The sequence below is a fragment of the Canis lupus genome, chromosome 16 (assembly GCF_048164855.1).
Source record: "Canis lupus baileyi chromosome 16, mCanLup2.hap1, whole genome shotgun sequence".
In the NCBI taxonomy this organism is placed as follows: domain Eukaryota; kingdom Metazoa; phylum Chordata; class Mammalia; order Carnivora; family Canidae; genus Canis; species Canis lupus.
This window is the reverse complement of record NC_132853.1, coordinates 2,147,629-2,159,279: the sequence shown is the minus strand read 5'-3', so window position 1 is coordinate 2,159,279 and position 11,651 is coordinate 2,147,629. Positions and strand designations below refer to the sequence as shown.

General features: G+C 45.4%; 1 protein-coding gene across 17 annotated transcripts in view; it reads left to right on the top strand.

Annotated features, from left to right (window-relative positions):
* The first annotated feature begins 248 nt into the window (after window positions 1-248).
* DENND1A (DENN domain containing 1A) overlaps window positions 249-11,651 on the top strand; it is a 508,126-nt gene continuing 496,723 nt past the window's right edge. For 3 of the 17 annotated variants that reach the window (XM_072777861.1, XM_072777848.1, XM_072777867.1), the window contains exon 1: window positions 310-467. In XM_072777861.1, coding sequence (XP_072633962.1) covers window positions 451-467 — 17 coding nt within the window. In that variant the 5' untranslated portion in view covers window positions 310-450. Of the gene's footprint in view, window positions 468-1,147; window positions 1,851-11,651 lie in introns of those variants that run through there. The other 14 variants (XM_072777849.1, XM_072777855.1, XM_072777847.1 and 11 more) reach the window with 8 other exon arrangements.

The following is an 11,651-nucleotide window of genomic DNA, read 5'->3' as shown; positions in this document are numbered from 1 at the left end:
TGATGGAGGAGGGGGTGCAGGTTTCTTCGGGTGGGCTCGAGGGTTCAGGGGGCCGTAGGTTGAGGCTCGGGTTACGGGAGCGCAGCGCGGGGGCCTCCGGGGCCGCGCCGAGCAGCGCCGAGCGGACTACATTTCCCGGCAGCCCCCGCGCGCGGCGTCGGCGGCGGCGGCGGCGACGACGGCGGCGCGGGCGGGAGGCGGCGGCTGTGGGCGGGGCGGGGCGCGCCGGGTACGCGCGCCGGCGACCATGGCGTTCGCCGGGCTGGAGCGAGCGCAGTAGCCCGGGAGGCGGCCGCGGCGGCGAGGGAGCGAGCTTCGAGCGGGCGGGCCCAGCCTGAGGGAAGGGAGGAAGGGGCGGGGAGAGCGCCGGAGGGAGGCCGGTCGGCTGCGGGCGGGCGGGCAGCGCAGCGCCGAGCGGGGCCCGCGGGCCCATGAGGAGGCCCGGGGACCATGGGCTCCAGGATCAAGTGAGTGCGGCCGGGCGGAGCCGGGCCGGGCCGGGCCGGGCGCGGGGCGGGGAGGCCGGGCGCGGGCTGCAGGCCGCGGGCGGCGCGGGCGGCGCGGGGGACTTGTTCCGGGGCCCGAGGGGCTCCCCGCGTGCCGGCGTCGCGCGGGGAGGGGGACGGTTGCCATGACGACCCGGGGAGGCGCGGGGGCGGGTGCGCGCCGGGGCAGGGCTCGGGTGGCCGGTGGCCCCTCCTGCCCGGAGAGTGGGAGCCGCGGGCATTCCCTCGGCAGCGGAGCCTCTGGACTGTGGGCGGGCGGGGGGGGGGGGGGTGGAGGCGTCCCCGGAAGCAGCGCCCCAAACGGGTGTGTTCGGGGCCCCCTGGGAGTCGGGCAGCTCCCGGGAGGTCTGCTTGCGGCCTGCGGTCCTGGGCCACTCACGGATCCAAGGTCTGCGTGGCTGGAGGACGAAGGCCATTTTCCCTTCCCTCCTCCCCCCCCCCCCCCTTATCTGTGAAAGTCTGCACTCAGCAAGGGCCAGAGGCTACGAAGGAAGATGCCTCCTCCGTGTCGTAACTGAGCACCTGGCCTTGGTGGTGGTGGCTGGAAAGGCTTTGTGATCCAGCCTGGCCCATTCCCTCATTCATTCACCCGGGGGTCCTTGGTGGACGATTGGTTTTCTGGGGGGGGGGGGGGGGGAGGGGGGTTGTTGACACGCCAAAGTCGGAAGCCACGGAAACATTGTTGCCTTCGCTCTGGACCCAGGAGTTGACTCTGGAAAGTGCAACTTTGACGCATTCCGGTCTGGGTGTGTTGCTTCGGAGTCTATCTCCCCTCCCCAGCCAGGTCCTTTTCGCGGCCTCTCCCTCCCTCAGCCTCAGCCCCCGAACATGAGATGCCTTATCTCTAATCACTAACAAATGTTCACTTTTCTCTGTGAGCAGTAGAGTTGTTTAAGGGCACTTAGAGACCAAATTGTACAGCGTAGGCCTTTCCCTAGACGGCTTCCCTAGGACACTTTGAACCTGCTGCTTACAAGAAAGTCTGTGGAATGTGTCTGTTTCAGCACTTGGAGAAGAATAACGCTGGGGAAGTTTGAAAGGGCCTTGAGGACGAACTCTAATAATCATCCAGACGTCCCTCATGTTCTGTCGGTGTCCGTGCAGCATGACCCTTGCCCATCCTTGTAGGATGTGGCCTGGAATGGCTTGGCTTAGGCTTCCCGTTCACTAAATGTCTGTGCTGCAGCAGCCTTGAGACACCTGCTGAATGAAGCTAGAGAAGTGTGCTCACGGTAAGGAAAACGGAAGAGTTGGACGAGCACGCTGTTCAGTCTTGATTTTGTGGGAGCAACTGGAGGAAGTTAGAAGCGTGCTGCAAGCCACAGTGAAGAAGGGATTCGGGAGGTAAAAAGACGCGCCGTCTTTGTAAAAGCATTGGGGTTAAGGAGGTACTCCAGGTTTGACTCCTACTTCCGAGAAGGAGTCGTAACTTGAGTTTCAATAGCACTTAGAGACACTTTCCAGAAGCCACCTTGTAGTCACAGAGTACGCTTGTGAGGATGCTTACCTTTGTTACGGAGAAGTTTAGACACCTGCCTGATGTGAGACCGTCAGTGTCAGGACCAGCCTGAAAATCCAACCAGTGGAAGGTCAGATAACTTGACCTCAGGTCTCTGTCTTGTTCTTGAAAGTTGCAGGTTAGCATAGATTTTTCAGGTGTGTTTTGTGGAACCCATTACTGTTACATCTGAGCACTTGGGCGAGGGAACTTACAAAGGTGTGAGATTAGTGTAAAGAATAGCCTTTTTGATCTTGAAACTAGACTGCTCTAGGGTAAAAGCTTAGGCTTGGGACATCGCTTTACTTGTGGTGAGACCGAAAGAGTATGAAGAGAAGTTATGAAAAATAATTGTGATTTTTGGTGACTCTTGACTAAGCAACTTCCGTCTGCAGCTAGGAATGGGGATTGGACAGGTGGCTAGGGACCATCTACATGGATGCTGCCCTCGTCTCTGGAGGAAACCGAGCTTTGGTCACTAACTGTTCTACGCTGACAGGAAAGAACGGAATTGGCTCAAGGTGTCGAGCTGCCTGAGTTGGAATCTAAGTGCGCAGGCTCTGTTGTGTAGGGACAGTCTTGTGTGTGTCTGTGTGTTGGCATGGGGGTGGAGCAGAGAGCACTCTGGGGCCCCTCAACAGGAGAGCACTCTGGCAGCCGGTGTTTCCTCTTATCTCTGATACTATGTGGCCTAGTCAGGCTGATGATGTGGAATCAGATCTGGTGCAAATTCCAGCTCTTTTGTCTATTGACTGTGGAACTTCTCACAAACTACTTTCACTCTCAGTTTCCCTGAGGCTATAATGGGGAAGACTATATGCTGCAGAGTCATAATGACCAATAAATGCTATATCAATATGATTGCAGGGCTTTTATTTAAAAATTCAGTAATTGTTAATTCTCTTTTACCTTTTCTATCAAAAAAACTAAGAAAACCCATATTTTTTTTAATGCAAGAAATGTCAGAGAATGGTATGTTTCAAGAAATGAAAAAAATTTTGATCATGGCATTGGACTGTTAATATGAAGAGCAGGGCTTAACATTCTCTCATTATTAAAAAATAAAAGTTGATTAAAACAATACTGTGTGTAATTGTGCAGCTGGTGTCTGTCGTATGATTAGTAAAGCAGGTGCGTTGCTAGGCACAGGTGTTGATCACCTTTTAGTGCTTGATCAGACTTCAAGCTAAGACTGGTTGAGCACAATCCCTGTGTCAGGCATGATGGTACTGCATTATGTGAACCATTTCATCAAATCCCCACAACTGTCCAATGATGTAGGTACTACTAACCACATTTTTCATATGAGAGAATGGGACTTTATTTGCTATGATTAGATGCTACCCCCAGGAAGCCTGCCCTGATGCCGGTTCTGCACCCCCAGCTGCCTCTGCAGCCTAGGTCAGCGGCCCTCATCTGCGCAAGCACCCCCTAGCCTAGGCCAGGTGCCCCTCGTTTGTGCATCTTCTCTTCAGCCTAGGCCAGGTACCCCTCATCTGTGCATCCTCTCTTCAGCCTAGGACATGTGCCCCTCCCATGTTTCTGTCGCCCCTTGTGTTTATCACTGTCTGAGTAACTAAATGCAATTCCTTGACTGTCTTCCATGTTAAGACGGACATAAACCTCTTGAGAGCAGGACTGGCTTATTCGTCCTTGAGTTCCCTGTGTCAGACCTGGTACCCGATACACAGAGTTGTTCAGAAAGAGTTTATGGAATGGTTTAAGAAGTATGGTAGGATCTGAATTAAGGTCCTGACTAAGGTTCTGAGTTGAGTGTACATAGCATTAAAAGAACAACTTGTTATCTGAACTCTTGAGGACCAAGAGTTTTTTTATGTTTTTAAGTTAATTGTCCTAGTCTATGTAGAAAATTACTTTTTCTAAAAAGTGTTTAGTTCCTGTTCATTTAAATAACATGGTCTAGCTTCAAACCAAGCGTCTGTCTACTTGGGCAGGGAAAGAGAAGGTCACTGTTGTGCAGGTAGCACCCTGGAAAGCTCCTGAACTTTAAACCCTAGCAGACCTTAATCTAGAGGGGTAAAAGGAGCAGCGCTAACTGGCAATCTTCAACAGGTATGTTTAAATCTTATTTAGTGTTTGAGTGATCCCAGTGGACTAGAATGTGGTTAATATGAAGCAGTTTAACTGATAATGCAGACATACAGAAGGAAACTGTGTGGCAGTTTAATATTGCTTGTGGTGACATCCTAGAAATTGTTTCCAGGCACCAAGGGCAGGAAGTGGATTGTAAGTAATCGAAGGAAGTATTCTAAGTGAGTTTGAGGAAACCTGACATTTATGGATGCAGAGAAAGGCATACTCTTTAAGATTTGAAGGCATAGGGACACGACGGGGCAGCTCATTTGGCCTGGTGGTGGTATGTATTCTACATTAGCCAGCATACCTGTCTTCTGTCCCTGTCAGACTGTGACCTCTTTGAGGTTGGTGACCAAAAAGCATATCTGTTTATCCACTCTCTAAGAGTGTGAAGCACATATTGAGCACTCAGAAAATGTTAGTTTTTATTGGTATTGTCATGATTAGTTGTACTAGTTCACGTGCTTGGTAGTGGGCTAAGTGCTAAGGACATAAAAATGAGAAGGTTTTTCTTCACTTTAAGGTTTTCCAACGTAGTAGTGAGACAGAAATGTGAAACCAACTCTCTCCAGGCCCCCTTCCCTACCAAAAAAAAACCACCCCCAGTTTGATACAGTCTGATCAATGCTACGGTGGAGATGCAGCTAGTCCTGAATAGGTAAAGAAGTGGAGAGACCGTTTTCCAAGGACGGTTCAAGGAAGGAAGGCAGGCTTCATCAAGAAGGTGTTTTAGCTGAGACAGGAGAGATGAGTAAGGGTGTGAAAAGGGCAAGAGTGGTACCAGAGAGGAATGGTGATGATGGTGGCAGTAGTCTCATTAGAGGGAACAGCATAAGTGTGAAGATGTGGCATATTAGGGGAAAAAAAATGTTAAATAACATTTTTAGGCCCATGCCAGGAATTGTGTTAGACATTGAGAATTTTGATGCTGAATAATACATATTCATGCCTACTCTCATGGAGCTTAGGGTTTGGTGGACCTAACAGGTTAAAAAAAACATCAGTTTCCTTAAAGCTATGTGGATGTGCTAGAAAGGAAATGAGATGCTGAGGGAGAATGCAGGGGTAGCTGTCCGGTGTTAGAGCACTGAGGAAAAGTTTACTGTAGAACTGACATTTGAGCTGAGACTTCAAGCATGAGAAATCATTAGTCCTATAAGAGGACTGGGCAAAACTTTTCATTTCAGGCAGAGTTGAGCATACACAAAGGCCTCAAGGCAAGAAAACCCTAAACGCATTTCAGGAATTGATAGAAGGCCAGGGGTTTGGGTAATGACTGATGGGACAGAGCCTTGAGGTAAGTCCAGAGATATACACTGGGGCCTGACTAGGGCCTTGTAGGCCATGGCAGTCAGAAAACAACTTAAGATGTAATTAACACACTATAACATTTATTTTTTTTAAATATAGAGTTAAATGGTTTTAAGCATACTCACAAAAATGTGATCAATCATTACTATCCAATTTAAAAACATTTCATCGCCCCAGAAAGTAACTTTGTGCCCATTAGCATTCACTTCCACTCCTCCCAAACACTCTCCGCTCTCAGCAGTCACTAATCTACTTACAGTTGTCATAGACTTATTTTGGGCATTTCATATAAATGAATCATACAATGTATAATCCTTTGTCTTTCCCTTAACATTATAGTCTCAAAGTTTATTCATGTTATAGCATATAAATATTTCATTACTTTTTAATTGCTGAATAATATTTCATTGTATAGAAAAACCACACTTTATTCATCTATTCATCAGTTGTTAGGTTTTTGGGTTGTTTCCACTTTTTCGCTGTTATGAATAATGTTGCTGTGAACATTTTGTGTGGACATATGTTTTCATTTCTCTTGGGTATATACCTAGGAGTGGAATTGCTGGATCATATGGTAACTCTGTTTAAGAAACCGTTAAACTGTTTTCCAAAGCAATTGCACCACTTTCTGTAAAATGGTATCTCATTGCGGTTTTGATTTGGCCCAAGTGAATTCGTGTAGAAAACAAAAGATCGGAGTAGACAGAGATAGGTTCTCAGAAGAGGCTGAAACTTGAACTGAAAGAAAGGTGAGACTTAGTTAAGGGAGGGGACATTCCTAGAGGGAGAACAGTGGAAGTTTTAGGACTTGGGAGTGAGATAACCCCTTCTCATTGTTTTCTGGTACAGAGAAGCAGCTTTGGCACCTTAGGATAGCTCTGCTTCAGTCTTGTTTTTGGACTGCTCATCATAGGATCCTATTACCAAAATGCACCACAGACTTAGTTCTTTGGTGAAGCCTGTTGTGTAGCACAGCTGACATGTGTCTCTACTGTGGAATGAGACCAGAGTCCTCCCTCCAGGGCTCTTCCCGCTATTGCCTCTTCTCCCCCCCCCCCCCCCAACACAGTGCTCCCTTGCCTGTCCCCCCTGGAAGATAGTACAAAGACTTGGGGTGGTAGAATGAAAGTCTTGCTGGAGACTGAGCTCCCCATTATTAGTGCACAAAATCACTTGAATTTTCATGACTTTCTTGGATAATGTATTTGTGCAACTCTATTATTCTAATCATAATCATTTCAATCAACTTGGAGGGCTTTGGACAGTAGCTAGGAAGGTTGAAACAGGGAAGGTACAACCTGGAGTGTTGCTGTAGAAAAATGTCTCAGGCTGTTACATCTGTGTATAAGCTCCTAGCTGGGATTCTCATTGTGGCTTGCAAAGGTTTAGCCTTTTTCCTGGCCCTAGAGGGAACTAATCTCTGGATTTACAATATCCTTTTTGCTTAAAAGGATTTTGTTGGGAAATGGAAAGATAAACAAGAAAGAAAAATAAACCAAAGAAAACAAAAACAAAGTTGGTCTCTTGGACTTTTATTGGAATCCATACCCATTCTTTCCAAGTATTTAGGACTTGAAAAGGAGCCAAATAAAAGAAGTAACAAAAGGTATGTTCACAGTATTTGACTTCCTATAGAAAAGAGATAAGTTATATCTGTAAATTGGTTACAGTATTCAGAATATATTTTTTTCTTGGAGAACCTCTTAATGTGTAAATCAGTGGTTGTCAAAGATAAAAGACTGTAGGCAGAGGGAGCTGTGTGAAAGACAGGTATAGCAGAAGAACAGGACGTGTGAATAAAAGCTAGAGGAGATGAGGTTGAAAAGTAAGCTTATGCTACTGGGACATAATTCCAGTGAGAGACTGAGCTGGGAATATAATACAATCAGATTTGGGTTTTGAGGAAGATTGCCCTGGCAGCAGCATTGTAGAGCTGTGATATCTCTGGCCTGTACAAGATGATCCATTGGGATGTGAAAAAAATGTTAGAACTTAATTTTTTTTTAAAGATTTTACTTTATTTATTTATTCATGACCGACACAGAGAGAGAGAGGCAGAGACACTGGCAGAGGGAGAAGCAGGCTCCACGCAGGGAGCCTGACATGGGACTTGATCCCAGGTCTCTAGGATCACACCCTGGGCTGAAGCGGCGCTAAACCGCTGGGCTACCGGGACTGCCCTTACATTTGTTTTTATAACAACCTTCAAAATTTCTGTTTTTGTGTTTTCAAATGTATATATAAGTATAGTTGGACATTCCTATAACTTATAGATATGTGTATCAGGTGAACGCTCACATTTTTTGATAGGAAGGAGTACATGGAAAAAAAATTGGACACCACTGGTTTATGGAACTGTTATAGTTTGTGCTGTATAAGATCAAGGCCTGAAGTGAGGTTCTGGTTGGTGAAAGAAAAAGGACAGATTTGAGAAGATCTTAGGTAGAATTGACAGGACTTGGTGACAAATTACATGTAAGGGGCAAGAGAAGAATCAAAGATAACTTGCCAAGGTTAGCAAAGTTACATTATAAATGAGTGGAAGGTGAGGGCCAGTTATGTAATGTGTTTACTTTTCTGAGGAGAAGTGGAAAGTTATAATTGAGAGAAGGCATTGTAGTCTGCAGTGTGAAGGGAGGAACTCTTTTAGGGCTCCATAGTGTGTGTACTTCATTCGATGCGTAAGACTTGCAGTGGGCTGAGCCAAGTTGCTGAAGGGAAATCCGTCCATGTTAGGCTTAGAAAAAATAAACTTTTGAACTCACTTGAGCCACAGGAAAGGTTTCAAGGATGTTTCATTGATCTTGCTTAGCCTGTATGAATAAATAGGAAGAAGGAAACCAATGTAGAGGAAGATGCTCTTTGACTCCCACGTGGACAGTTCTTGTGTTCAAGGGTATGAGAGGAGCTGGGGGATGTGAGCCTTGGAGACACGTGTGCCCATCTAAGTCCCAAGTTTCTGTGCCTCAGTATATTTAAATTTTTTTTTTTTTTTTTTTTTTTGTGAAAGGAAGCGAATAAAATCACCTGTAGGGTTGTTATGAGGATTAGAAGCAATCTTGTATCTTACCTTCAGCAGAGAAAGGATTGTTGAGTAAATGGCCGCTTACACTAATATCGCTTGAAAGAGGATGGGCACACTTGTCTGAACCCCTGGAGTTAATGTCAAACCAGTGTTCCTTTTTATAGGTTTAAATTTTATTTTATTTTATTTTATTTTATTTTAATTAATTAATTAATTTGTTTATTTATTTATTTTTAGCCATAGAGAAAGTATTTGCTTCCTCTCTGTGAGTATGTTAGGGTGATGTGTTATATATTTGAAGGACTGTGATCCTTGTGTATGCAAAACACTATTCCTCTTGCTGGCTAGGAGAAAAGAAAAAGTCCACTTAGATAGGAGGAGTATACAAATAATTAGAACAGTAGTATTTAACATTTTATGCTTCTCCTCTCAAGTAATAGTTGAGAATTTTATTCAATTTTACATAAGATTTACACCATTTATATTTATCTTTGCTTAGCTGGTAGTACTGTTCACTTGTCTTTTTTTTTTTTTTTTTAAGATTTTAGGTATTTATTTGAGAGAGAGAGAGAGAGAGAGAGAGAGAGAGAGAGAGAGAGAATCTGAAGCAGACTCTGCAGTGAGCACAGAGTCCAACACAGGGCTGTATCCACAACCCTGAGGGCATGAACTGAGCCGAAACCAGAGTCTGGCACTCAACCACCTGAGCCACCCATGTGCCCCCATTTCTAGTCCTTTTAATGTAACTTCTAATTTCTTTTTCTTGAGTACTTAAAATTACTGTTCTTAAAACTTTTTTTTTGTTTGTTTTTTTTTTAGGGAAATTTTACACATCTACAAAAGTAGAATAGTACAATGAACCCTCAAATGGCCATCACTGTTAAAACACTTAATTTTAATTAATGTATGGGTTGTTTAGTTCTATTTATAGGTAACTGGCTAAAACTCCTCCTGCCCTCCAATCCTGGATTATTTTGAAGTGAATACCAACTGTCTTATCACATTTTTTTTTTTTTTTTGAGAGAGGGAGAATCTTTTTTTTTTTTTTTTAAAGATTTTATTTATTTATTCATGAGACACACACAGAGAGAGGTAGAGACACAGGCAGAGGGAGAAGCAGGCTGCATGTAGGGAGCCTGATGTGAGACTCGATCCCGGGCCCCCAGGATCACACCCTGGGCTGAAGCAGTGCTAAACCGCTGAACCATCGGGGCTGCCTGGAGGGAGAATCTTAAGCAGACTCCACTCCCAGCACAGAACCCTATGTGGGACTAGATCTCACTACCCTGAGATCATGACCTGAGCCATATTCAGGAGTCAGACGCTGAAGCAACTGCATCACTCAGGTGTTCCTGTCCTCTCTCATTCTTAAATATTTCCATATGTGTCTCTAAAAGACCTTCTTTAAAAAAAAAACAAAAAAACAAAAACCAAAAAAAAACAAACAAAAAAAAGTAACAATGACATCACACCTAAAAATTTCCTTTTTTAGGAGAAGGAAATCTTGTCTTTTTCCTCCTTCCAGTTTATTGAAGAAGTGTGTCATTTGTCCCATGTACTTTACATTGCATCCTGTTTTATATGTCCTGTCCCCTTTATTTCCTACAAATTGGTAATTAGATTTAGTTATTTGATCAGGCTCAAGTTCATTTTCTTAGCAAGAATGCTTAAAATGTGATGATAGGTACGTTCATCAGAAGGCACATTATGTCTGATTATCTTTTTGGTCCATTAATTTATTAGGGACTGTAAAATGGTGATATTTTGCACCTATCAATTCTTCATATTAGCTATAATACTTCTATATAGATAAACTTCCCCATATCTACTATTTGGTTACCTTGAGGTACAGTTCATCTAGGAAAGGTAGGTTAAATATTTAATTCTCTTCATTTTTCAAATAGTTTCAAATAGTTTCTAGTGCTTTCTTTCTTTCCTTTCTTTCTTTCTTTCTTTCTTTCTTTCTTTCTTTCTTTCTTTCTTTCTTTCTTTCTTTCTTTCTTTCTTTCTTTCTTTCTTTCTTTCATTTATGATAGACATGGAGAGAGAGAGAGAGAGAGAGAGGCAGAGACACAGGCAGAGGGAGAAGCAGGCTCCATGCCGGGAGCCCGATGTGGGACTCGATCCCGGGTCTCCAGGATCACACCCTGGGCCAAAGGCAGGCGCCAAACCGCTGAGCCACCCAGGGATCCCCAGTTTCTAGTGTTTTCAAAAAGTGACCCCCCCCAAGTGTCACTTTATTTTTTTATTTTTATATTTTTAAAAGATTTATTTATTCATGAGACACACACACACACACACCCCGAGAGAGGCAGAGACCCAGGCAGAGGGAGAAGCAGGCTCCACGCAGGGAACCCGGTGTGGAACTCTATCCCGGAATCCGGGATCACGTCCTGGGCTGAAGGCGGCGCTAAACCGCTGAGCCACCCGGGCTGCCTCACCAAGGATCCTAGGAGTCTGGGCTCTGTACCCAAGACCTGGAGAATGCCACCCCACCCTGGCCAGTACTGGACCCAGAGCCCTTTCCCAGCCCTTAAAATTGAGGGACCCGTCCAGTTCAAAGAGCAGAGGATATGTGAGACGGCTCCCCCACCCACGTCTGAAATTGGGATATCTCTCCTACCCAGCCCCCCTTACCTAGGGGACCACTGTTCCCCAGCCCTGAACTTGGGGCTTAGAGACCAGAGCATCCGTGGCCAGCCTCAAACTCTGGACCCAGAGATACTCCAACCCCCAGTCTGGGACCTGCCCATCTACCATGCTCATCCCTAAAGCTGGGATCTGGGACTAAGGCTCTTGACCCTACCCCAGCTTTGAAACCAGGTCAGGGCATTGCCAAATCTTGAACCCTGGCCCCAAGTGTTCCCAGCCCCCTTCAGGACAGAGGATTCAGGCATCCTGACCCTGTTGAATCCTTGGTTCCAGGTGACCCAAACACTCAAAAGTCCCACTTGCCTCCCTCCAGCTTCCAAAGTTCTACAGTGATGAGGACCGTGGGGTGAGTGGAGCCCTGACGCAGCGTGGGGCATCTGTGTCAGTGTTACTGCAACAATAAAGGCTTGCATCGCTCGAAAAAAAAACAAAAACAAAAACAAAAAACTGCTCCTATCACTTTAAAAACAGATTTAAACCTGTTTCTGTGTATGAATCTACTATAGTTCTCTTCATTGATGTTTAATTTGTCCCATCTTTATCTAGTGACAGCTTCTTCAAG